General features: G+C 47.6%; 1 protein-coding gene across 3 annotated transcripts in view; it reads right to left on the bottom strand.

The window, feature by feature from the left end:
- The window catches only part of ZFAT (zinc finger and AT-hook domain containing), a 158251-nt gene that overhangs the window by 14320 nt on the left and 116998 nt on the right, over positions 1-26933 (bottom strand). For 2 of the 3 annotated variants that reach the window (XM_052651527.1, XM_052651528.1), the window contains exons 12-15: positions 24084-24222; positions 14756-14874; positions 8182-8308; positions 5259-5389 (exon numbers count right to left, since the gene is read on the bottom strand). In XM_052651527.1, coding sequence (XP_052507487.1) covers positions 5259-5389; positions 8182-8308; positions 14756-14874; positions 24084-24222 — 516 coding nt within the window. Of the gene's footprint in view, positions 1-5258; positions 5390-8181; positions 8309-14755; positions 14875-24083; positions 24223-26933 lie in introns of those variants that run through there. The other variant, XM_052651529.1, reaches the window with a different exon arrangement.

The raw sequence follows: 26933 nt of genomic DNA, 5'->3' as shown, positions 1-26933 counted from the left end.
CCAGCTGTGTCTGCGGGCAGGACGAGGGGGAGACCTCAACTCAGTTTCCCTTTATGGCAATGCGGGCGGCCGGTATCTCCTATGATTTCCACGGTTTACGAGAGCATCTCGCGCAGACGTGATTCTTCCATTAGGTCTCTCGCTGAGAGTTAAGAGATCAAATTCAGGGGATGGAGTGACTGTTTTTAAGTAGTAATGAAATAGCTTTTGTTCCCTCACACAGATAACCTTCCAGGCCCCTCCCCCCATTATTTTGCCACGAATCTTATGAGGATGCTCAACATCCGCCCCCAGCGGGTCAGGAGGCCCATCCTGGGCTCCCCTGGAGGATGGACCACAGCAGCGAGGCCCCCCACTCAAGGGCTGCACTTGAGGAGTCCCCTCCGAAGAGTGGCTTCTCCCCACCAGATGCCCCCATACAGACGGACAGCATGAAAGAGGTTCCAGGGACCACGTGACTCAGGGCCTTACATGAAAAACAGGACAGGCTGGACCCCACTTTCCCTGAAAACAGGCAACTGATGTTCACGGCCGGCCACAGGAGTGGACAGCATTTCCTCACTGAAATAATGAACTGCAAATAACAGACAGCAGTTCCAGTGCTGGCTGCCAACCAACGTACCCCTTCCAGAGAGACCTGCTGCAGAAACTGCCTCTCGGGCTGCCTGCTGAGCCCGCAAGGGAGGCTGGGCGGGTTCCACTCCTCCAGGCTGGCACGTACTGACCTCGGCTTCCAGCGCCAGCCACCACAGGGGACCGGCCCGGAGGTGACAGGAGGTGCAGAAAAGCACCCTCGAGAGGTGGGGTGCTTTTGACAAAGCTGGAACTTCTGCTTTGAGGTTTGATTTTTGTTTATGTTTTTAATCAGCAGTAAAAGCAAGCGGGAAGAATGCTTGGGATTTAGAACAGGATGGCGGCAGCATCATTCTGGGCTATGCCAGGCTGAGGGTCTACAAGGGGAAATGGGTGAGTGCCTGCAGGTCTGGGTCAGTCTTAGCCTCCAGCACACAGGGGGAAACAAAAGCAGGAGAGTGGCAATTCTAGAAAGCGTTGCAAAGATGCAGGAGTGGGGACAGAGACACAGGCCTGTCCACAGACGGTCTGCAAACCACAGTCGCTACTGAGCCCCTCACTCCAAGGGGGAGGAACAAGGAGAACCACCTGCTCGCGCTTGACCTGGGGATGAAAGTGGAGGACCCCTGAAGGCCGCCCCTCCTCAACCATGACTTTCTCAAGGCCCTGCAAGGTGGCTCTCATTCTGGAACCTTGAGGGGAAATGTCACCTGTGATTAGAAACAAGGGTGTCTCAAGGCTGCCACCTCGCCCTGAAGTCTATGACTCAAAATCATCTCTATGGCAATGGAGTATCTCAGTAAACAGTAGCCTGGGTTAACAAGGACTTTCTGCTGACAAAGAGGCCCTCATACTTGGAAACGTGCCACGTGAGCACGTGTGAAGGTTAATATCGTGTGTCACCTCGATTGGGCCAGGGGTGCTCAGCTCTGCTGCCTACCGTTTAGGGGTAACCTCCGCAGCAGACAGCACTCAGATTATCTCAGGAAGACACTGGATTATCACGCGGCCATAAGATAATGTGACCCCATGGACTGCAGCATGCCAGGCTTCCCTATCCTTCACTATCTCCTGGAGCTTGCTCAAACACATGTCCATTGAGTCGGTGACACCATCCAACCATCTCATTCTCTGTCGCCCCTCTTTCTCCTGCCATCAATCTTTCCTAGCATCAGGGTCTTTTTCCAATGAGTTGGCACTTCCCATTGGGTGGCCAAAGTATTAAAGCTTCAGCTTCAGCATCAGTCCTTCCAATGAATATTCAGGGTTGATTTCCTTTCGGATTGACTTGCTGTCCAAGGGACTCTCAAGAGTCTTCTCTAGCACCACAGTTTGAAAGCATCAGTTCTTCGGTGCTCAGCCTTCTTTATGGTCCAGCTCTCACATCTGTACATGACTCTGGGAAAAGCAAAGCTTTGACTATATGGACCATTGTTGAGAGTACCTTAGACAGCAAGGAGATCAAATCAGTCAGTCCTAAATCCAGGCTGAAGGGAACATCACTAATTCCCAGCAGGTGCCCCAGAGTCCACAACTGAGTGGCCTAAGCACACTTGGTAAACAGATATGATTTCTCTACTGGAAAATCCTAAATCAGAATTTAGTTAAAAGAAAAAGAAACTGATTTCTGTAATAAAAACAGCTATATTGGGACATTCCCAGTGGTCCAGTGGCTAAGATGCCACACAACCAGTGCAGGGGGCCCGAGTTTGATCCCTGGTTAAGAAACTAATCCTGCCTGCAAGCTGCAACTGAAGATCCTATGTTAACGCAACTAAGGAACGGGCGTGGCCAAATAAATAAAATTTTAAAAACAGCTATATTTAAGCTTAAATAAGACAACTGAATAGAGAGGTCATTCCTTTAGCTAGGGGAGCCTGACACAGTGCAACCCCGTAGGCACTGCAGGGGCTGTCTGAGGCCTCCCTGCTCATCTGTCCATCCATCCATTCTCCCATCCATCATTTAATTAACAGCCTTAGAGCTCCAGGTGCCAGCCAGGAGAACAGGACTCACATCCCCACCAGGCTCTTCTGTCTATGGAATTCTCCAGGCCACAATACTGGAGTGGGTAGCCATTCCCTTCTCCAGGGGGTTTTCCCCACCCAGGGAGTGAATCCAGGTCTCCTGCATTGCAGGCAGATTCTTTACCATCTGGGCCCCCAGTTAGCCCTTGATGTGACAGGTGCCAGCCAGGCGGACAGGACTCACATCCTCAGGGAACATTTCCAAGTGCAGTGACTCAAGTCCATGTTAAACAGTGACACTCCTCTGAGCCCTGCAGTTTCAATAAACCCAAGACTGAAGGGTGCCCCTGTTTTCCACCACTGCGAACACATTATCCCTCTTTACAGGGCTGCACCGGAGGCTTATCAGCCTTATCCCTCGTCATGCTGTCACCCTAAGGCCTCGGAACACAGCTAAGCTATCTCCTCCACCCGCAACCTCGCGTATCACCACTCCGCCTGCGAGGCGCAATAAATCATGTCTCCAGGGAGCAGCAAATCCATCCTTTTCCTAGAAGGAAGTCGTGAGTCACAGTGGTGGCGCCTCCCTGCAGTTCTCCAAAGGATCTGGCATGCCTGCAGCAGCCAAAGGGCCCCTGATGCCCTTCCCGAAGTGGCGGGTCTAGCTAGGGACGCCCCATGCCACGATACAGGGGAGGAGTTTCAGAAGACATTACGAGACATACTGAAGACCGCAATCTAACAAATACAAAGAAAAGCTGAGAGAGCATTTGGGCCAGAGGCATTATGAATCTGCTCCCAACGATGCAGAACACGCAGGCCCTGCAGCCTGAAACATCAGACTCCTGCCGTCCTGTCTGACCTCTGCCCAGGGTCTCACTGAGAGACAGCATCCTAACGGAAGAGTACGAACACGTGGAGTATCCCAACGATCACCTAGATGCACTGAGTCTTGTCCGAGGAGCCGGAAATCCAGAGCTGAACCCGCATGCACTAACTCCGCTGGGAGCTCCCTAGCCTGAACTCCCTGCTTGCACTGTGGCCTGGCCCTGGGCGCACCTCACGGGGGCGGGCGGGCCGTCAGTGGGGCAGCACTGGGAAGTCCACCAAGTCATCGGAGGCAAGTCACAAACAACACATCACTCAGGGAGAGGAGAGCCACATCAAGAAATTATTTGTTATTTGCCACGAAAACCTCACCTCTTCTACTGTTAACTCTTTCACGCTTCCTTCTTGTTATTATCAAACTTGGTACCACATGTACAGCAGAACTTAGATCGCTCTAGTGAAGCCCACCTCTCCCAGGTCTCGGGGCAAACGTCAGAGACCTGTCCCAACAATCCTTCATGAAACAGCCCGCAGCCCCAACTTCCTCAGCCCCCCGCCCTCCCCGCCCCTGCTCCCTCAGCCCCCCGCCCTCCCCCTTTCTGATTTCACTCTTCTCCACTGCCCTTGTTCACCGTGTGACAACCTCTCTGTCTTATTGATGTTTTTCCCACAGGAGTAACCACTTTGATGGCAAACGTCGGTTCTCTCCTGGAGAGCCAGCAATGAGAACACTGCAGGCACTTACTAAACACTTCCTGAGTGAATCGCTGAAACAATGGATAACCTAAAATGCTACTGTCTGCCATTCAACTTTCTCCACGAACTTGAACTTTGATTCTAAACGACACACCCTGGGTCTGCCCTGGTTCTGACATGCTTGCTGTGTTGGTTTTCTTAAGCATTTGCATAAGCCAGCTTACAAGTCTTGTACAGTGAAGCCGGAGGCAGCAGAGAGAGAGAGGTATGGACAGACAAACAGGATGGCCTGATCATGACACACACCGCAAGTCTCCTCTGAGGTTAAGAGGAGAGGAAATGAGCCAAATGGTGTAACAATCATCAATAAGTGGAGTAACCTTTCCTCACACAGTGGCCATCCTCTCCCATCCGTTTAGATCAGCCATCCTCTGTGCTGACTGCATCAGGTGATGTTTAGTATTTAAAAGGCCAGGCCCTGGAAGCCCTCCTGGCTCCTCTGGCAGTCCCCATGGCCCCGCTGCTCCACTGACCTCGCGCCTTAGGCACCAAGGCTGCTTTTTGACCACAGATGTGTTCAGACCGGTCCACATCACACCCGTTTCACTCGGGGATTCCTTTCACGGAAAGGAAAGGAATGAAGTTTCTGGAACTTCATTCTGGAAGGGGTGATGCACCTTCCTCAGCATCACGGCCTCAACATATGGAGCTCTTGCAGATACAATCAATCCCGTAATAAGAGGGAGAAAATGGGACCTCCCTGGTCCGGGGGATTAAGGATCAGCCTGCCAGTGCAGGGGACACAGGTTCAACCCCTGGTCCAGGAAGACCCCACGTGCTGCAGGTCAACTAAGCCCACGAGTTGCATCTACTGAGCCTGCGTGCTCTAGAGCCCATGTTCCGCAACAAGAGAATCCGCTGCAGTGAGAAGCCCTCGCACCAAAACTAGAGAGAGTAGCTCCCATTTGCTGCAACTAGAGAAAGCACAACCGCAGCAACGAAGACCCAGCACAGCCAAAAATGAATGAATAAATAACTTTAAAAAAAAAGGATAAGAGAATGTATGAGACTAGATCAATTTCACTCCAAACTCCCCCTCGGGTAGGTCAAAGGCCTGGAAACCAAAGGGGGCAGGGGCAGAGGCTGTGAGGCAGTGTGAGGAGACAGTATTTAAGGACGAGGGGCGGGTCCTACCTGCTTCACCACGGTCACGGTCCCCGGTGCCATGGCAACCACCGAGGCAACGGCGGTGGCGTCGTGGGTCTCGGTGCCCAGCTCGATGATCTGCTGGAGGATGTTGACGGCCGTGGGGTCAAGTCGGTCACCTGTGCAGGAAGAAGCAAACAGGAGACAGTTGAGTCCAAGGGCGGTGAAGGTCACTGAATGCAGAAGCAGCCCTTCTAGAGGCCATGGTTGGGTGGTGCCTTCTCCCAGGATGCACGCGTTCTCAGTAAGCGCTCATTGTGACCACAGAAACAAAGTGTGTGGTACGTCACAGCTCACAGCACACTCCCTGTAGGAACATCTCCAAACTCCACACAACCTGTGAGGAAATGACACTGTGGTGGTGTATCCCCACCTTACAGATTAGTCACTCCACCGCAAACAATCGAAGAGACCTGCCTTGGGCCATCGGATTGGCTACGTCACAAGGCCAGGGCTCAAGCCTGGATGTTCTGAATGCAAACTTGCGGACACAGGGCTGCCTCTCAGAACGGAACTCCTGGGAAGCACACCGCAGAGCTGGTTTCCCTCCAGCATGGTGGGAGGCGGCCCCTGAGTGTGAGCCAGGTAAGTTACACAGGAGACGGGCAGGACACGCGAGGATGTCCCAGTCATCAAGTTGGTGGTCTTTCGACTTCTAAACCAACGGAAGCTCAGGGTTCTCTTTTACTCATCTCAGAAGCCTGGAATCGACATCATCAGGACAGCTACTGAGCGCACCCTGCCTGCTTTCGCCATATGCTTGGCCATCTGCGACTCTCCTGAACATGCCACTCTGACCCTGATTGTTAATTCACCAGGAGGGAAATTATTGCCTGGTCTCCAGGTTAGCATAATAGTACGAAGTCTCCTCCAACGTCTACATTCTCCTGGACAGCTTTCTGCGGGCCTCGTTCCAACGTGAATCATTAAGAGATGAGAGAAGGGCATTCATTGTGTTCTACACGGAGGGTAGGACGTGGCATACAACTGAAGCAATGATGTGGGCACCTGTTCACCATGCACAGGCCTGGCATTCCCTGCACACACCTCACACATAAACAGACATACACACACTCCTGGAGGAGGGGGGGAGGGCGTGCCTTGCAGCCAACCATTCTAAACAGCCAAACACTAAACAAAACATTGACCCTTAAAAAAATGCACGGAAGTAAGATTTTAATTCTTCATCCATTTCCTTTGTTAATGACCATTTATCAAGCCCCAAGCATCAGCCAGGAACACGGTTCCCAGTGGGAACACAGACAAACCTAATGCTGCCTGCCCGCTTCTCCTTCCGGGGCTCACAGGTGACCGAGACAGACGGTAAGCCACTGTCTCCAGCCCCTGGTCAGTTCATATCAGGGGGGCAACTAGGGAGCTCTGCAGGACAGTCAGGTGGGCTCCCGGGAGGTGACACACAGCCTGAACCCTGAGGATGAAGATGCCGTTGGTAGGAACAGTGCTGGGTGGCAGAGGAGCAGACTCAGGTCGTGCTGAGACGTGCAGAGTCTGGCCCGTGTGGGCACAGCTCCGAGGTGGCCGGAGACGCAGTGCAGGGAGGCCAGGACCCAGAGCGGAGGCCCAGCTGCTGAGCTGCATCGTTTCCTAACAGCCAGGAGGAGACACAGAGAACCTGTCAAAGGAGAGAGGGAGCGTGGGAGCGAGGGAGTGTGTGCGCGTGGGGGATCCCGGCTGGCCTGGCCCAGCATGAGCACTCGCTGAACTCACTGCTCGTGAGGGGAGGAAACACGAGCAGACACGGCGTCAGCTCTGGGAACCACGCTGACGGTGGGGCCCGGACGCCCCATCCGCAGGGCCTGCCGCTCTCACAGGCTGTGGGGTGTCTCCCGGGTCACCACAGCTCATCGGGCGGTGTGCACAGCGCCGGCCTCAGATCTTCCCCAAAGAGAGAGGCCCACAGGACGTTCTGTGCATCCTTCTAACCACCTGGGGCTTAGGGACTAAGAGCTCGGTGAAATGGTGAGTTCCTACCTCCTGTCACCATCTGACTTCACCACGCGCTTCCTTTAATCCCACCTGCCTGACCTCTGCTCCCGCCATACACAGAGTGCTGCAGCACCTTATATTAACTTATCTTCTGTTCCTGTTTTTTAAAGAGCATTAAGAAAAAGTGTTCTCAGCCCAACGCCCCAGTTGCCACTAAGCTGGCACAGTGGTTTGTTTTTAAATTGATCTAACATTTGACAGTGATGACATCTGACATGAAGATCCTGACTTGGGGCTTTTCAGAAGAACTGGACAGCAGACAGTCCTGGGCCCACAGGTCCAAAAGGGGCCATTAGGAAGGCCAGCAGACTGGCCTCCGGTCTCAGCCACGCCCCCTGTCTGCCTCCTGTAGACCCTGGAACAAGCCCCCCAGAACAGATGACTCTGAGGGAGCCTGAAGCAGGGATGGCGCTCCAACAAGAAGTTAGGAGACCTAGATTCCAAGACCAGCTCCAACACCCAAGAAGTGGGTGAGCCTCAGCTAACCATTTACAAGGAGGAAGTCTCCTGCCTCTTGTGAAGTAAGAACTGTAAGACCTGTCTTCCCAAATGCTGCTCAGAGACATGATGAGTCTACGGCTATACCGCCATGAACGGGCCCAATCTCGTCTGATCTCAGAAGCTTAGCAGGGTTGGGCCTGGTTAGCACTTGGAAGGGAGAGACGTGATGATACGCATGGACATCCGGCAACGCCGTTTGGCGGCACCACCTCACCTGCAGCTCTGTTCTAGAACACTCTGCAAGAGATCTCTACCTCCAAGCCTGACAACCAGAGAGCTCCTGAGGGCCCAACGGAGCTGAAGGAGATTAAGTGACAGACATCACTCATTCACAAGTTCATTCATCCACTCAGCCTGTCAAAGACCAGCTCTCAGGTGTCAGGGAGGCAGGGGGCGCTCTCACCGCTCTCCGAGGTGTATCTCAGATCCTGGAGGGCGGCCACGGCAGCCTGTGTACCCTGAACGTCCTCTTCAGCTTCTGCGATGTGCAGGTACTGGGTGGAAGGCTCCTCGGGAGTTTCTGTTGCTGGCTAAATGAAAACACAGAATCATTGATGTGACTGCCTAGAAGACCCCTAGAAGGTCCCCAGAAGCCCTGGGATAATGGATTCAGACAAAACAAACACACACCAGCAATGCATCTGCAGCAGCTCCTTTGCTTGGCACCCCTGAGAAACCGCGCTCCAATAAAAACCCATCTCCCAAAGAGGAAACTTCTCTGTGGCAAGTGCTGAGACTTTAAAACCAGCTTCGCAGGAAAGCCTCTGGTGACACGTTCTTGCCCCAGGGAACAGAGGATGTTGTTCACAATGAGACAGGAGACACGCAGAGAGACCCTCGTGTGTGCTCTGCTCCACCCACTGCCACCAACACTGCTCTGATCCCCCGTGCCCAGGGCCTCCTGCCATGAGGTCAAGAGGGAGGCACAGCTGTGGTGGCGGTGGACGGGAGGAGAGGACCAGTCACCACCACATCTGGCCAGCTTAGAGCATGGGTCCCGGCACACAGCAAGATCTCAGCTACTCATGCAGCCTGTGGCTCGTTTTATTTTTACAGGATGGGTATGACAAATGCGATTGACCAGAGAAGATACACCTGTGCAGAATCAGGACCCCCACGAGAGAAGCAGAAGCTAAAGAGACATTTACAGAAATCTCACACCGATAAGGAGAGGAGAGGTAGACATTTCACACGAACTAGATATTCATAATCACCTCTTCCTGGCACTGGAAGGCAGGCAAGCATGAATGTCACCAATAAAGAAGAACGAAAAGGAGATTTTACACACAAATTATAGGAACCAAAGTTATCACACTCCGTAAGCACTTATCAGCTATTCACAAAGGCTCAGAATAGAATGTGATTATTCTTTTACAGCCAAGTGGTCAAGTTCATTTAGTTCATTTCCAGCCTGACATTTAGTAGACACCCAATGAGTATCTGATTGAACGCATAAATGAACAAAAAGAAGCATGCTTCCCTATAAGTACCATTAGGCAACACTGTGGCCAACGCAGACTGGATCTCAGCCTGTGATGAACAGGAAGGGCGTGGCACAGCTCGGCTTTGGGGTACTCTCTGTAATAACCATCTGTGGGAAGGCAGTGCTTTATAGGGGACTCCAGGGAGTCTGGCGACAGCGTGACTGCTAGGACAGGCAGCCTATCATCACTCGGGGACCACCCCTGGCCAGCGTCTTGGCTGCTCAACTGTCGTACTTCTGGAGTCTAGTGGGTGACTTTGTGTCAACTGTATTTGTAGAGTCACAGCTCTGCTGAAGGTGTCGAGATCTGTAAGAAGCCAGGTCTTCAGAGGAGAGGGGCATGACTGCACGAACAGAAGCACCAGCTGGCCGGAAGAGATGCTGTCTACATCAGGAACCGGCATTCCATGTCTATTTGTTAACAGAGAGCAAAGCCCTGCAAGTATGGACTCGAAGCACCAGAGGATTTCTGTAGATGAGCACGCGATGGTGATGTTGCTGACACCATCGCCACCGCACCGCGGACCTCCTGGGGACTAGACAGTAACCCTGGCATTTCATACATCCTGTCTCTCTATCCTTTTGACCTGTTGAGTGGCAGGAGCCTCACCACAGACATTAGAACAGAGCGGTCACAGAGGTTTAACAAACAATGGCTCAAGGTCAAACTGTTTACAGGAGGAGCCAGGAAACCGCAAGGAAGTCTGTCCAAGTCCACATTCCTTAAATTTTCTTACAGAAAATGTCAAACTTATGCAAGATGGAGAAGCGAGCCTCCATGCTCACAGCACCATTTCAGCAGTCACCACCTCACAGCCAGTCCTCTTTTGCTGATGCCCCCACCATGCTCCACACGACTCCCCTTTGATTTTGAAGCAAATGCAGACGTTATATCAATTTAAACATTTCAGAATGCACCTCTAAAAAATAAAACTCTTTAAAAAAAAAACTCTTTCAAACCAGAACTACACCACCACCATCACACTCAAAACACTTAACAGTGATTCCTGAATTGTCTTCACATCCCTAAGCGGTGTTCTAATTTCCCCAATTCATTTTTTCACAACTTAATCCTCCAAGTCGTACTTAAGTTATTGGAATCCATATATTAGAACCGTCTGATAAAATCTCATAAGACTTGCATCTATAGGCTCTCCTTCCACTCTTTCTCCTCTGCTTATAGTTTCACTGTGAAAAGCGGCTGCTTGCCATCAGAGTTTCCAACAGCCTGAATTCTGCTGTCTGCACCACCAGGGAATCACTGAGTGTGTCCCCCATCCACGTATTTCCTGTACATTGACAGTCAGACGTGGAAGTTTAATCAGGCGATCAGTTCCCTTTATGGCAGGAAGACTCCACGGTAACACTGTGCATTTCTATCAGGACACACTCCGTGACTGAGTGTCTCTGTTTCTGCTGCCTTGTCAGGAGACTACGGTCATCGCTAGACCCATGATGCCAGTGGAGGGTTGTAAAACAGAAGTCATGGAAATCTTCACCTGTTGACTGGAATACTTCTACACAAAGAAATCTCTCTCCTCCAACATTTGGTTATTCTGAGTTACGGTTTGTTTAGATGAGCTAGAATAATTGTTCGACTCTGAGCCTTACCCAAGTAACAATTTTATTTATCAAAATAGAGTCAATTCACTATTACTCTGCACAGGTAACTAAGGAGTTTTCTCCCAGGATTATTATAAACTCATGGATTTAAACACATTTGATGTGCTTCACTCCACTCTGCAAATACTAACAACAGCCTTAGAGTAACCATATCAGCCGCTGCTGGTGGAATAACTAAGAACAGTATGTTTTTTTTCCAGTTCCTTTCGCCCTTAGGTTCTATTCCACTGGGGAGGAACAATCCAATTTCTATCTTAAAATCTCTTAAAATAGTTCTTCTCTGTGTGGTTCTGCCATCACTTTGACATACAGTTTAGATCCTTGATTTCATTCTACTCTTAATTTTCAGGGCTTGTTTTTTTAAAGTTCAATTTTGTTTTTATTGCTATATAAAATCAGAAGGGCTGTCAATAATCTTCCAACAATGCAGCGGCCCCTACCTCATCACAAGAAACCATCACATGAACCCAAACAGTGTGACGACAGCCCTTCTGATCACGTCACATCGGGGGGTACATGATGTCACTGTCTTACTACCGAGAATTCTGACCTCGGTTGCGTGGCTAAGGTGGTGTCGGCCAGGTGTCTGAACTGTGATGTTACTTTTCCCCTTATAATTCATAATTATTTATGGGGAGATATTTTGAGGTTACATCAACACTCTATTTCTCCTCGAAACTTCTGTTGACTAATTCTGGCATTCATCAATGGACCTTGGCCACTGTAATTATTACTGTGGTGTTCCAATGGTAATTTTCTATTCCCCGCATTTTTTCTAGATCTATTAATCAGAATTCTTCTGTAGGTAAGAACTGGTCCTTCTCTACTGTTTATTCAATCATTTATCAGTATGGATGCAGAGATATTTACTGTATGCTTTGAGTGATTTTTTAGTCCAATACTATCATGATTTACTTTGTTACTCAAATTGTTCCAGTTTGGGGCCATTAGGAACTCTCTAGGGGATTCCCTGGTAGCTCAGCTGGTAAAGAAACCGCCTGCAATGCAGGAGACCCCAGTTCAATTCCTGGGTCGGGAAGATACGCTGGAGAAGAGATAGGCTACCCACTCCAGTATTCTTGGGCTTCCCTAGTGGCTCAGCTGGTAAAGAATCTGCCTGCAATGCGGGAGACCTGGGTTCGATCCCTAGGGGTTGGGAAGAACCCCTGGAGAAGGGAAAGGCTCAGAACTCTCTGGATTGTCTCCTGTGTCATTCTGACACACGTCTGTTTTACTTTTGTGAAGCACATTGGTGTTACTTTCCAGCACTACAAAATGCTCCAGGATCATCTTCCGTAATTTCTGCCTCTGACCTGAAGTCGACCACTTTTTCCAAGGGACCCTGGATTCTCTTCTTGGAGAATCCTGTTAGAAACCAAGACCTGGAGACTAGGTACGCTCATTGCCAGTTAGGGTCACTGTTTCTAGGCCCTCTGAGCACAAAAAGCTAAGAAATACATGCATGTATAAAGTTTAAAGTTTAGTCACTCAGTTGTGTCCGACTCTTTGCAACCCTATGGACTGTAGCCCACCAGGCTCCTCTGTCCACGGGATTTTCTAGGCAAGAATACTGGAGTGGGTTGCCATTTCCTTCTCCAGAGGATCTTCCTGACCCAGGGATCAAACCCAGGTCTTCCACATTATAGGCAGAAGCTTTACCATCTGAGCCACCAGGGAAGTCTACATGCATGTATACTAACCGTGTACACACATATATCTGGAATTATTTCTGCATCAATCTATTGGTGCATACACACACACACACACACACACACACACTCTATCTTCACATACTACATTAACAGAGTTGTAATAAACAGCCTTGTGTAGACACCTTCCCTCATTTTTGTCAGTATAACCTTGGGACAGTTTTCTAATGGTGGGATTTTTTAGTTAATGGAAAAAGAAGCGCATATGTAATTTCAGTAGATATTGCTAGATTCCCCTTCGTAAAGGTCACACTGTTTTACACTCCCACCAGCAATGTATAAGAATGCCTATTTACTCAGCCTCTCCAGCAGAGATGATGTCAAACTTGTGGATTCTTGCCAGTCAAAGAGGTAAGAGATTCTCTGTTTAGTTTTAATTACACTTATCACATGTGAGGCTGATCACGTTTTCAGATAGTCAAGGTCATTTGCATTTCTCTTTCTTTGAACATTTCATATCTTTTGCATTTTGGGCTGTTGATCTTTTTCACCACTATTGCTAGAAGAAGCCTTTTACAACATTAAGATACTCACCTTTTTTCTATGATATGACTGAAAATAGTTTTTTTTTTTTTTTTTTTTGTCATTTGCCCCTCTATGAGTTCTTTTACATAAGATTTAAAAAATGTTTTTCATGTGGTTAATTTGTTTTCAATCATTTTCCTAACTGAATCTGGATTTTGAGTTATAGTTAGGAAAGTGCTCCACACTCTCAATTTACAAATAGACTCACTTATGTTTTCTTCTGGTATTTGTAAAATATCTCTTTTTTCACATTTAAATCTCTGTTCTTTTGTTCTAGGTTATCTCTCTATAAAAGCCATTGATTATTGTATATTGATGTTTTAATCTGCTGTTTATCATGTGTAGTAGATTTTCATTCATTCTTAGATTTTCAAAAACATAATCCTGTATCTACAGAGATACTTCATTCCTTCTTTTCCGATTCTTACATCTCTATTTACTCTCCCTTGTCCGACACGCCCGCTGAGGCCTCCCATGCTGTTAGAAGACCAGAGCCCCTAGGGCAGCCTCCTCTTGTTCCCAAATCTAATAAGAAACTTAAGATGTTGGCTATTGATCTGAAACATATATATTTTGTTTTTCGTCTTAAAGATGTACGCATCAAATTCTGCTTTATTGACTGTTTTTAAACAGTGGATGCGGAATTTTGTCAAATGCCTTTTCTCCATCTATGAAGATGATCATTTCCGTTTTCTCCCTAGTTCTGATACTACGATGGGTTATGTTAACAGATTAACACATTCCTTCCCACTGGACAACCCTTCCCTTGCTTTCTGGAATAACCCCCACACTGTCATTGGATTTGTTTCTGAGTCCTTACTCTTAACTGGAGTAAACCCACTGGATACCGCGGTATGATGGAAACTTCTCAGGAAGTGGTCCTCAGCTGAGGAGGACCTGGATCATTTGGACTCCTGGGGAACCTGGCAGTGTCTGCACTTTCTGTCTGGTTTTCTTAACTGGCTGCGCTAGTGGATCCTTGTGGGCAGAGGTCAACGACGCTACTAAACATTCTAAAATGTGGAGAGTAGCCCTCTACAACAAAGAACTGTCCAGATAATAATCTCAGCAGCACTGAGTTTGAGAAACTCTGTCTCAGGTAAACTGCAATTTGGCAGTGACCCCTGGTACTTGAAAAGAGAAATAGCTACTGGCTTACAAAATACAGCTACTGGCTTTTATAGAATTCAGCCAGGAAACTGGTTCCAACATCTGATTGGAAAACAAAGGTGACAGGTAGGAGTACCTGCCTTCAGTTGAGGGAGAAGAGGACCTAAAATCAGCAAGTGGGGCCCTTCTCTGTTCTCTGGGCGGGGACCAACAATATATACTGTCAAGCATTTTTCTTTCAGATGCAGTTTCTGAAACTCTGGATTCAAGATAACAGAAGTAAAGGTATCAATGAGTCCAATGCAGAGATTCATTCACAAACCAGTCGCAACACAACTCAGCATAAGAAGCCACACGCATGGCCTGGACCTCATCCAGTATACCCCCATCAGATGAGAGACGGGGTTCGGAAAGATGTCCAAGTTTCCCACCAGAAAACCCACTGCTCCAAGGAACGGCACCGGGCTTGCCTGGTTTGTCGTCTGTGCTGAGGAAAGTCACGATCAAGACCAAGCTTTCAAAAGTACCTCCCACTTGGGGTCTCCTTCGCTCTCCACCAACTTCAGGCCATGCTTGTTCTTCAGGTGCCTGTTGAACTCCCACTTGGTGCCATAGACGAAGCTGCACACTGGACACTTCAAACCGCCTGGAAGCACAGACACAGGTAAGAAAGCGCTCACAGCCTCCTGTCCAAATGCCTCAAACCTAAGACATGCGTTCGTCTCCAGTATTTACTTTCAATCCAAGCTTACTTTACCACTAAACAGAATAGCAGCAGTTCAATATGTTTTTCCAGGCAGAGATTTTAAAACTTAATGCATTTCTTTTCATTTATTGAATCAGAATTTGCAGAGAATCTAATACACATTTAATATTTTAGGTGACAGAGAGTCAAGATGAGTAATATTCCTTTGGCCAAGTGGATAAAGTGGCTTAAATCATTTTTTCACATTTTTATTTGGAAAATAACAAATAATTGAGAAAGCGAAAAATAACTGAAGGACAATGGTTGCTTTTCTCAATCTCTTTTGTCCCAAAACACTAAGACAGAGGGCCAGATGCTCAGTCTCCTTCATGTCAGAAGTGAAGCCAGGGATATAAATCCCCACTTGAATATCCCTGTAAAGGACAAATGAAAAAGCTGGTCACATCCTGAAATGTCACTATTTATTTAACTGATTAAATTTGACATATGTTCCAGGAAGTACCTGAATGTTTTAATTAAGAGAATATAAAACTCTAGAATTTAAAAAAAACTGAGAGTCATACAAAGACCACTGCTGCTAAGTCGCTCCAGTTGCGTCTGACTCTGTGCGACACCATAGACGGCAGCCCACCAAGCTCCCCCATCCCTGGGATTCTCCAGGCAAAACACTGGAGTGGGTTGCCATTTCCTTCTCCACATACAAAGACTAGCTAAGATTTTATCAGAAGCAGTAACTAAATTTGCAGCTGGACAAAAATCATTTGTTTATTTGTTCATCCGAAGCACAGTTAGTTTACAACGAATGCTGTGTCAGCTTAACCTAAGTGTTAGTACAGGGAAGTGACTGAACAGGACGTGCTTTCAGAAGCAGACTAGTCCCCTGGGAGGCCAGCTGTAGTCCCAGCAGTGCTGTGTGTTGTGCTCAGGTGCATCCAACTCTTCACACCCCATGGACTATAGCCGATCAGGCCCCTCTGTCCATGGGATTCTCCAGGCAAGAATACTGGAGTGGGTTGCCATTTCCTCCTCCAGGGGATCTCCCTGACCCAGGGATCGAACCCGCATTTCCTGCGTTGGCACATGGGTTCTTTATCATCTGAGCCACCAAAGAAGCCCGGCATCAGGCCTCTAATCTACCAGACATTGAGCAGGCTAGAGTCGGGCCAAGTGCTAGCAGCATCAAGCCTGCATCCGAGGGGCCGGGGCAGTGAGATGGGAACAGAAGGCCTCTAACTGGTCTCCCACGGCCACAGTGGGTCTGCTCTCCACCTGGCACAACAGCTGGTCTTAAACACTCCGCTGAAATCACATCTCTCATAGGTGTAAGCCCCTCCACCGGCTTCCCTTCACAGCCAGAACAGGAATTAGCAGGAACGGAAACTAAGGCAGGTGGCTGAGGGCACAGTCCCTTGCGCCTCGGCCTTTCAGAGACGGCAGCCAGAGTCAGCGCAGACGGTGCATTGGGAGAGTACTCAGTCGCTTCCGCCGTTTCCAACTCTTTGCGACTCTATGGACCACAGCCTGCCAGGCTCCTCGGTCCATGGGCGTCTCCATGCAAGAAGATTGCCATGTCCTCCTCCAGCGGATCTTCCTGACCCAGGGGTCAAAACAAACCTGTGTCTCTTTTGTCTTCTGCCTTGGCAGGTGGGTTCTTTACCACTAGCATCACCTGGGAAGCCCACAGAGACTGGCAACAGTTACCAAATCCTGAACTTCTAGGACATTCTACAAAAAAAGGCAGCTCAGACAGTGGTTTTTCCGAAACTCAAACACACTACACTTTTTTAGGCAAAATCAAATGAGCTTCTTCTTTCTTGCCTGGAGGATAATTAAACTTAGTTCTTAATCTTCTTTGTTATTGCTTGTTCATCATCTAAAATGATGCATTTTCTTACAATCATCTCTTAAAACCCTCCAAGGCATGAGAACCACTACCTTGTCTCTGGGTTAAGCTGACGTTGCTTCTATAAAAGACTTAATCTGTGGCAATGAGCACAAACAAATTACCAAAGGTTAAATTTAGGCTTTAAAATGAAATTAAGGATTCCTTCTGGGCTATTCTTTAATGGAAACTAATTTAGGGAGAAAAAACATCCTGATATTATGCTTAAATTAAAATTAATATGAGAATGCCCCCACACTAATTAAAACTCCCACCTTTATCACGGTGGCTTTAATTAAAGAACAACAAATGGAAATATGTAATCTAGATGGAAGGTGTAACTGTGCCAGGTAACTGACATCAAAGCCGAGAAAAATTAATTTCCATTTCAATTCATTAAATGCTTAGGCAACACTAGGCAAAGGTCACGGGGAGACCTAGTGAGTTTCCTTGCAGCCCTGATATTAAGTGTACCCCATAAAAACCACAACCCCCCCTCCCCGCAAGTTGCAATCTTCCTCATAAGGAAAGACGAACCAAGCCAAAGGACAGAATTTCAGGAGCAATTTGGAAACTCCATCATAGCATCTTTTGTTCTTTTTGGAATTCAATCTACTCCAGAGGAATTTCAAGTAAACTATTTTCACTTATTTGCAATGGCTGACGTTATTGAAAATTCAATTTCATTTTCAATAATATAACTCCCAGAATGGCATGGATGCTCGGTTGGACAGTCAGGAGATCTGTATTTGTCACTTGGCTCACGTGACTCAGAACCACTTCCTTGAATTCTTGGGTCTTGGTTGGTTTTTTTTTTTCCTATGAAGGCAAAAATGCTAAAGCTTATATCCTTATAAAAGGCGGTGTATTAAGTCAGAGAAGGAGAAATATCTTATGACATCCCTTATATGTGGAAACTAAAAGGAAATGAGGCAAATGAACTTACAAAACAGAAACAGACTCACAGACTTAGAAAACAAACTTACAGTTGCCAAGGGGAAGGGACCGTTTGGGAGTCTGGGATGGTCGTGGACACACTGCTATATTTAAAATGGATAACCAACAGGGACCTATTATATAATGCAGGGAACTCTCTGCTCAATGTCATGTGGCAGCCTGGATGGGAGGGGAGTTTAGGAGAGAATAGATACACATATATGTATGGCTGAGTCCCTTCGCTGTTCACCTGAAACTACCACAGCATTGTTAACAAGCTATACCCCAGTACAAAATGAAAAGCAGGGAAAAAAAAAAAAAAAGACAGTGTGGGGCCAGCAGAACAACAGGCTCCCCAGAGATATTCACGTCCTCCACCCTGGAACGTGTGAACATAAAACCTCAGGTGGCAGAAGGGATCAGGTGAGGGGCTGGAGATGGGGCTATTATCCCTGCACCATCTGGACAGGCCTAATGTTATCACAAGGATCCTTCTAAGAGTGGGCAGGACAGCAGACCCCAGTGCCGTCACCTAACATAGATGGAGGAGGGGGCAGAGCCAAGGACTGCAGACAGTCTCCAGAAGCTGGAAAGAGAAAACATCCTGGTCTTGAGACTCCAGAAGGAATACAGACTTGTCAGCAAAGCTGACTTGAGCCAGTGAGACCAGCTTGGGCTCCTTACTTCAGAATGGCAAAATAATAAATCTGTGCTGTTTTAAACCACCACCAACCATGTGGTCATTTGTATCAGCAGCAATAAGAAACTAATATAGATGCTCAAGGGTAACTGGACCAAAGGCAGCTTAGTTAGCAACGGAAAGTGGACACTGAGAACTTTTATTTTATTAACATGTGAAACACGAAATCAGACTTCAGGAAATACTGCAGAGGTAGAACAAAGTGCCTTTGACCCTGAGTCAGGCTAAGTCAGAGCTTAATCAAGGTCTCCCTCATCCCTTCTGGTCCTCCCACACACTTCTCAAAATCTTGGTGATCTGAGATCCTCTGGACAACAGGGGACGGGCTGGAAAGAGAGAGAGAGGCCCCAGAGTCAGTCTTGGTCAGGTTAGCAGTCAGACCTGGAGGCAAAGAAGCAGGAAAAAGCAGACAGCTCCTGCACGCGTAACCTTTCAACATGTCCTCGTGAGACCTCGTGTGACCACCAGCAAATGCAAACCAGTCCCCAACAGGACCACACCTCCTCCTCCTCCTCTTCCTCTTCCTTCTTTCCTCCTCAACAAGTGCACAGTTGAGACTCACGTCAGGGGACACAGCCCATCCATGGTGAGAAGCCAGATTCTGAATCAGGACCCGGGTCTGGCCTGATCACCTGCTCACTGTGTAGCTGGGGTCCAGTCCTTTCTCCTCTCTGTACTTCCTTATTTTGAATTGGGAAAGATGATGCCAACCTCATGAGAGATAAGCTAACATGGAAAATAACAGCCAACAGCACAGCATCACATCACTGGAAGCATCTTCCACTAATGTATGGGATCTGGGCCCTAATAAAAACGATTTTAAAATAAAAATGTTCAAAATTCAAATAAAGGACTCTAGGTTGGCTGACAGGTTCTGGATTTTTCTCTATACAATTTTCCCCGAATCTGGTATGGAAAGGCTTCCCTGATAGCTCAGTTGGTAAAGAATCCACCTGTAATGCAGGAGATTCCAGTTCAATTCCTGGGTTGGGAAGATCCTCTGGAGAAGGGATAGGCTACCCACACCAGTATCCTTGGGCTTCCCTTGTGGCTCAGCTGGTAAAGAATCTGCCTGAATGCAGGAGACCTGGGTTCGATCCCTGGGTTGCCTGACAGTTTCCGGATTTTTTTCTACGCTATTTTCCTCGAATCTGGTGTGAAAAAACTAAGACATGAAATGTACATCAAAGGTATGGATATACATGTTTACATTCTTAATATAACTGTTCAAAACAACACAAAGATTTCAGCAGATGCCACAAACTAAGCCTTCTCTGGCCCTCTTCCTCATATCTTGTCTTATCTCCTTTATCTATCCCCTGCTCAATGACTCCTTAAAATGAGGGACCTGAGATAATGTTCACCACCTGGGAGAAGCAGTGAACTTCTCTCCTATAGCAACGTGGGGCTTGTTAAAGGAGCACATACTTTCTGTTAGAAGGTCAGAACACGGAAGAGCTGCCCAGGCTTCATCCCCAATCCAGAATGACAACAAATGCCACCACATCCCAGTGCCTCGCACAGCGTGAGGAACACGATGAGCTTAAGAGACACTGTGAAGAAGGCAATGGAATAAACACAATAGGGAATGTGAGCCATTTATCAGGCACTTGTGACACGTCAGGCACGGTCTGGGATTTTCGAGAATAAGATCTCATCTTTGGAAACTGATGCTCGGAGAAGCTGAGTAACTGGTCCAGGGACCACAGGGATCACAACAGGCTACAGGGCTGTGCACCCAACCCTAGACTTGTGCCAATATCCTGGGGTGACTTGAAGGAGGGCTGTGAGGTTCCCAGAAAAGGACCAGCCCATCGTTAGCAGGCTGTGAGCTCCAGCAATGAGCTGAGAATTTGTGACGCTGAGCACCGAGCATCTGATGCCTCTCACAACCTCTGGTTTTAGTGAACCAGCTCCTGAGCTGGCTTCATCAGGCTTTTAAAGAGGAGGAAAGGGGCAGGCCAACTGAAGCGATACAACAAGAAAATGTATATTTTGTGGGAAAACGCCTCAAATCCATATTAATGAACAAGTGACTGACAGAGAGGAATAAACAAGAGATTGATCTGCTTTCAAAACATCAGAAGTAGATAAAACACAAGCAGGGGATAAAGCATTTACATAGCATTCAGTACAAGTCTAACTGCCAGAAAAGCACTGGAGTCCAAGTGCCTCCGGCTGAGGCCCGGCTGGCACACGGCTGGCACGCGGCCTGCGCCCCTAGGACCAGACGTGTGCTGGAGCCAGAGGGAACCAGCTCAGTAGCTGGCTAGGCACATCCCTGCCCAACTCAGCAATGTCACATGGGAAGCTTGAAATTGGCCCCGGTGGAAATATTCACAGCACAGAAACTGGAAAATGCTACATATCAGCGCCCCGTCCCCTGCCCCGGGAAAGCCAGCTGGTGACCATTTCCAGAACACAACGGGCAGACACCCCAGCAGCCTCCACTCCAGGGTTCACGGAAAAGGACTCAAACTGCAGGGAAAACACCACAGTCCCTTCCCTGAGAAACCTGCCCGGAGCGGAAACCTCAGCCTTTTAGGTCCTCTTCTCGCCTCCTCTACAAAAGTGCTCAGACCCCCTCCCCAAACCCCTGAGCCTGGGGCAGAACCATCCTTCTCAGCCATCGATGGCTCCTGTGTGTCACTGTTTCAACACAGCGGACGGACAACGAGTCCCTGCACTTGGTTTCAGGTGACTGCAACATCATTTTCAGAAAACTATGTTTATGATTTTTTCCTTTAAGTTTTTGTATTTTTGGAAATACTTTTTAATTTATTTATTCAGAGGATAATTACTTTACAATATGTTTCTTCCATACATCAATATGAATTGGTCATAGGTATATATGTGGTTTTTTATTATGCCATTTTAAGACCTATTCCTCTATTTCAAAACAAGAAATTATGAAGTCCCAGGAAGATAATTTTTGAGGGGTTGGTAGAAGAGGAAAATAAAACCAAACAAGGATGGGGAGAATTACATGAAATTAATCAAAAGAAAATGAGAAAAGTCCCAGTAAGTGATCCCAAACAACTCAGCATTATGATCCTTTTTATTCAGCCCCATCTTCTTCCTCTCTCCTTCTCTCCCTCAGACGCAAGGTCAGCGAGAGCTGTGTGCTCTTGAGGGCTCTGAGCTGCACTAATCCTCAACCAACTCTCAGATTTCAGAGACAGTTCTCTTGCCAAGACACAGAGGCACGGTGTCTCCTATGAGCCGAAACACATTCCGTTGCTTCCTTCCAGGTGAGTCTCTTGATAGGGGCATAGCAAAAATAAATAAACAAACACATGAAGGCCAAAAATAGCCCTTCAAAATTAGAAAACCCAGACCCTGCAGGGAATGCCAACTGATTATAGAGCAAGTTAGAAAGTTAACTTAGGGCATGAAGAAAATGTAGGGCATGAAGCAACTTGACCTCAGCACATTTTGTGCAAGGTAGTGATGAAAGTCTGGAAGCAGGGAACTATGACAGAGGCATCAATCAGATCCCCACACCTGTCCCAATGACCAAGTAAATGTTTATCTCCCGCCAGTCCAGCCTAAGAGTGTGAAGGATGTTGAAATGAATCACTAGCCCTGTACTCCAATTATTTACTGTGACTCGAAGGCAACCCAGGAGAAGGGGAGGACAGAGGATGAGATGGTTGGATGGCATCACCAACTTGATGCACATGAGTTTGAGTAAGCTCTGGGAGTTGGTGATGGACAGAGAAGCCTGGCGCGCTGCAGTCCACGGCATCAAAAAGAGTCGGACATGACTGAGTGACAACTGAACTGAAGGCAATCCACCCTCTCTTCTGTGATTCCTGGACAGCGGAGTCCTCAAAAATGATACACCAGCTCTAGAAGCCTTAGCATAGTTTCAGAAAAAAAAAATACAAAAGAAAGGCACGCAAATGTACTGAGTGCCAGACACTCAAGTGTTCTTGTTTCATCCTCCTGGAATCCTGTGTGATGGCAGCTGTGAGCTCCAGGTGAGGTTCGGGGCCGCCGGTGGAGGGTAGGTAACTTGCCCGAATGGCAACGCACTGGCCTGCCCTCCAACTCCTAGAAACTGCCTTCAATACCAACACGAGGCACACGCTCCCGTTATCCCAGATGGATGACTTAAAATTACCCGAGAGTTTTCTGCTGCTCGTCTACTTCCGCGTGTCAGCCCTGTCACGGGAAGTGCTGAAGGACACAGTCAGTTCATTTGTTTTACATTAGGACGCCATTCGTGGTGGTTCATGCACCAGGGATGGGGTGGGGGGTAGGGGATAGGTTTCTAAAATGGTCTTCAGCTTCAAAGAGTCACAGGATCCAGGGAAGAGCAACCACTGACACACCGCACTCTGCAATCACTTTTCAGCTGAATTACAGGAGCACAGATGTAAATACAAGAGCGTTTCTATGCAGCAACAGCAGGTGAGCTAAACCCTCGAAAATGGAAATGTGACCATGTATTGAAAAACCCCCAAACTTTTCAAAGATATTAGAGTTTTCATTCATTCTTCTTTTCAGGAGGAGTATGTAATTTGAGCACTTAAGTATTTTTGGATAAAGAACCCCACCCATAAATGGGCTTAATATAGTGCTATTCATAATTGCAATAAAAGAAAAATCTAGAAACCCTACAATGTTCAACAACAGGAGTATGGTTAAATATAGTAGAGTGGGACTTTCCTAGTGGTCTGGTGGTAAAGAATCTACCTTCCAATGCAGGGGACAGGGGTTTCATCCCTGATCGGGGAAACTAAGATCACACATGACTTGGGGCAGCTAAGCCTGTGTGCCCAACTACTGAGCCCGTACGCTGCAACTAAGATGCAATGCAGCCAAAAAGGCAAAGTAAATAAACATTTAAAATAAATAAAGTGGGGTGCTCCCATTTCATGCTATATTGCAAAAATCCCTTAGAAGGTAAAGTAGGAAGACAGTGTAGCAAAGGAAAACAAACTGTGTGTGTTAATCAACGTTAAGTGAAGAAAGTTAGCCACGAACATTCATTTGTTCAAAATGTGTGCATGGACTAAGGACAGAAGGCCGTACAGTTGACCCTTCGAACCTCCAAGTTCCACATCCTATATGGGGCTGAAAATGCAGACACCAACTGTTCTCTGCCATTTTACACAAGTGACTTGAGCATCCTCAGACTGTGGTATCCATGAGGGTCCTGGAATTGATCCCCTGCCGACCAAGGGATGACTATACCAATGAATGAACTTTATGGGAAAGGGTGGTAAAATGTGTGGGTAAGTGATCACTTTTTTTGTTTAAGATTTCCATCAAAAGTGAAAGCATTAGTTGCTCAGTGTGTCCATGCTCTGTCCATGGAATTCTCCAGGCAAGAATATTGGAGTGGGTTGCCATTCCCATCTCCAGGGGATCTTCCTGACCCAGGGATTGAAACCAGGTCTCCCACAATGTAGGCATATTCTTTACCGTCTGAGCCACCGGGGAAGCCCTAAGGCTTCCATTAAGGTTGCTGTAATATGGTCCTGGCCTCAAGTAACACTGACAGTCACAGGGAGGAGGAGGAAGCGAACAGTGATGACCAGGCATGTGGGGGTCGTGCTGAGGGAGGTCGCAGAGCTGCCCCAGGGGGCCTGGCCAGGCACAAGGGCGCAGCCGCTCGCCTACCTTGCTGGATGAGTGCGTCGGCCGCCAGCTCCCCGGTGCCCACGTTGCTGTACTCCTCGTTAGGGTGCTTCCGGTTGTAGTGCCGCTTCAGGGAGCCCGAGATGTTGCATGAGTAATGGCAGTGGGCGCAGCGGAAAGGCTGGGGGGACAAGGAGGGGGGTTAGGGCCAGGCCAGCCCCTGCACCATTAGCCTCCACGGGCAGGAAGAGGGTCCCCCCCACACACACCCCACTCCTCCTCCACGACTCCCCTATCCTTGGAGCACCCACTTCCTGGAAGGCCTGCAAGGAGCAGACCATCCCTTGGGAAATGCTCCAGAAAAAGACACAAACCTGGGGTGGCTGAGTCCTGCCTCTGCAGGGAACCCCCCAAGTGACCGGGCAGAAGTCCCCAGAGCAGGAGGCAACTCTGCTAAATGAGGCTGCTTTCATATTTTTATCTGTTGTTCACCCCAGAGTTTATATTTTTCATTCAAGAAGAAAATCACAAAAAATCCAACACAGGAATCTATCACTTTTTTTTTTTTCAAGTGAATGCTATTCAAGTAGCTCTCCTTACCATTAATTCTGACGTACTTGTCTATCTCCATATAAGCGAGTTCTATGAAATTAGTTTTGGAACATTAGCATTTGCACAGAAATCAAAAAGAACAACCAAAAAATGCTCTCCTGCCAGTGCTGGGTGGTCAGTGGCCACAGAGGCAGGAAGGGGCAATTAAAATGAGAAATGGTCCTACGAACCTAACTTCAGGCTCAAGAGTCAATTCCATCCTTCTTAGAACAAAGCAGATAAACTGCCTCCTAAGAGTTTCAACTCCATGTATTTCCCCACACCTGCTCCTTGGTGGAAATGCTAATGAAAAGAACTCCCAAATCGTTTGAGTAGATAGGTCAAAAAATGGACAGGTGAGTCCAAAAGAGAAGTCAAGTTTCAGAGCTACTGATTTCTACAAAAATCTTCAATTCTTAAAGCCAGAAGGGACACTTTCAAAGACCGGCTGTGACCAAACCTCCCTCCGTGATGAGACAGCCTTCTTTCATCTCTGATGTCTGTGATCTCAGCCTTTGTTATAGGCACCAAGGTCAGCCCCCTGGCCCCCTGTACTACCGAATGGCTCCAGGGTTTAGGAGGACAAACCTTTCCATCTATTCCATTCTCTGGTACCATCATCACCTTTTACAGGAATTTAGTCACTATTTAACATCTTCTTGGGACCCTCTCTCCCTAAATGATATGGGTAAGCCGCATCTGGGCTTTTCACGCAGAACAAGCTTGAACTTCTGGGATGCTGCCACATTTCAGCAAGGACTTCTGCTGGGGTAGTCACTGCAGGGCAGGAGACAGAGGCAAAGTGGAGCCTGGGTAATGCCCCATAGCCACTGCCAGGCATAGGGTCTGACTGCATCATGAACAGGGCACCTCTTGGGATTCCATTTATGAAGCATATATTGTATTTACTGACATCCTGCTATGAGTCAGACCTTGTTCTCACATGGGGACATGGTGACAAAGGAGAGACTTCTGATTCCCTGAATGCACACGAGTTTTTGGACTTAAATATCAACTGCAAAGATTAAATGCTATCTAGGCAAACTAAATCACAACACTTGTTTCCTAAGTCAGATACTTGCAGATAGCAAATGACGCTACATCTCAAAGGAAAGTTATTTATTGAAAGCTTTCGGGCCAGGATCCAGCTAAGAGTTATGAGGAAAATATATGCAGGCTGCAGCCCTGTAGTGCATGTGAGACTAAACGACAAAAAAGAAAGTGGATCAAAAACAAGGCAGGAAGCTGCCACCATGCCTACAACATGGTGTTACAGTGCATTTGTGAAGTAGCGTGACCTAACATAATTTATGACTATTTTAGCTCGCCTTTACGTATAGCTACCATATGCCAGAGAGTTCTAAGTCTTGCATGGATTAATTCCTGCAAATCTCACAACAACCTCCTGCAGTAGGTACAACTGCTATTCCCATTTCACAGATAAAAAATACTGAAATGCAAAAGGGTTAGGGAATGTGCCCAAAGCTTCACAATCTCCCAGCCCTACCATTTGTCTGCGCTGGATTTTGGGCCCATGGTCCAGCCAGCAAAGAAGAGATCATCTGACTTCCCACCTATCTTCCCTGGGAGGGGCATGGTTTGGTTTGCGTGCATTTCCTGGACATAAGGCAGCCCACTTCTAACTGTCAACTTGGACAAACAGGGACTGCCAAGGTAAGGGGGAGGAATACAAGCCGTTCCCGGAGGGCTGCGATGAGGCGGGGGTGGGTGGGGCTGGGAAGAGGGTGGAAGGCGGCCTGGTCACCGGGGGATGCGCTGCGTTAGGAAACTGACTCAGGATGGGGTTCCCGGTGGGTATCAGGCAGGGGGTGACGTGCCAACTTCAGAGTTTTCACTCTGGGAATGAATGGAGGGCGGATTATTTGAAAGGAACAAGACTGGAGGCAAGGAACCACACATCCAGCTGCTGCCATGGTGAAAATGAGATCTAGAGGCCTAAAATGAGAGAGTGGAATAGAAAAACCACAACTAAAATTAAAACTCTGGATGAAATGTTTCTTAAAATGACATTAAATGTAACAACTTTAAGAGACATTATATGGAGGGGGGGTGGTGGTGGTGAGGGGATAGGGAAGCCACAGCATGAGAGACTGTATTTATAACACGTAACCCAAAAAGTGATCCCCACCCCAGATACATGAAGGATTCCTGAAAACAAACAAGAAAGCAAAACCACTCAATAGAAAAAAATGGGGAAATATTTGAGCAGTATTAAAAAAAAGAAAAAGGAAAGAGAAATAAATCTAAATGGCCAGAAAAATTTATGGAAAAGGGCCCAAT

The sequence above is a fragment of the Budorcas taxicolor genome, chromosome 14 (genome assembly GCF_023091745.1).
Source record: "Budorcas taxicolor isolate Tak-1 chromosome 14, Takin1.1, whole genome shotgun sequence".
NCBI classification, from domain to species: domain Eukaryota; kingdom Metazoa; phylum Chordata; class Mammalia; order Artiodactyla; family Bovidae; genus Budorcas; species Budorcas taxicolor.
Note: the sequence above shows the minus strand (reverse complement) of the source record. Positions and strands in the feature narration are given on the sequence as shown.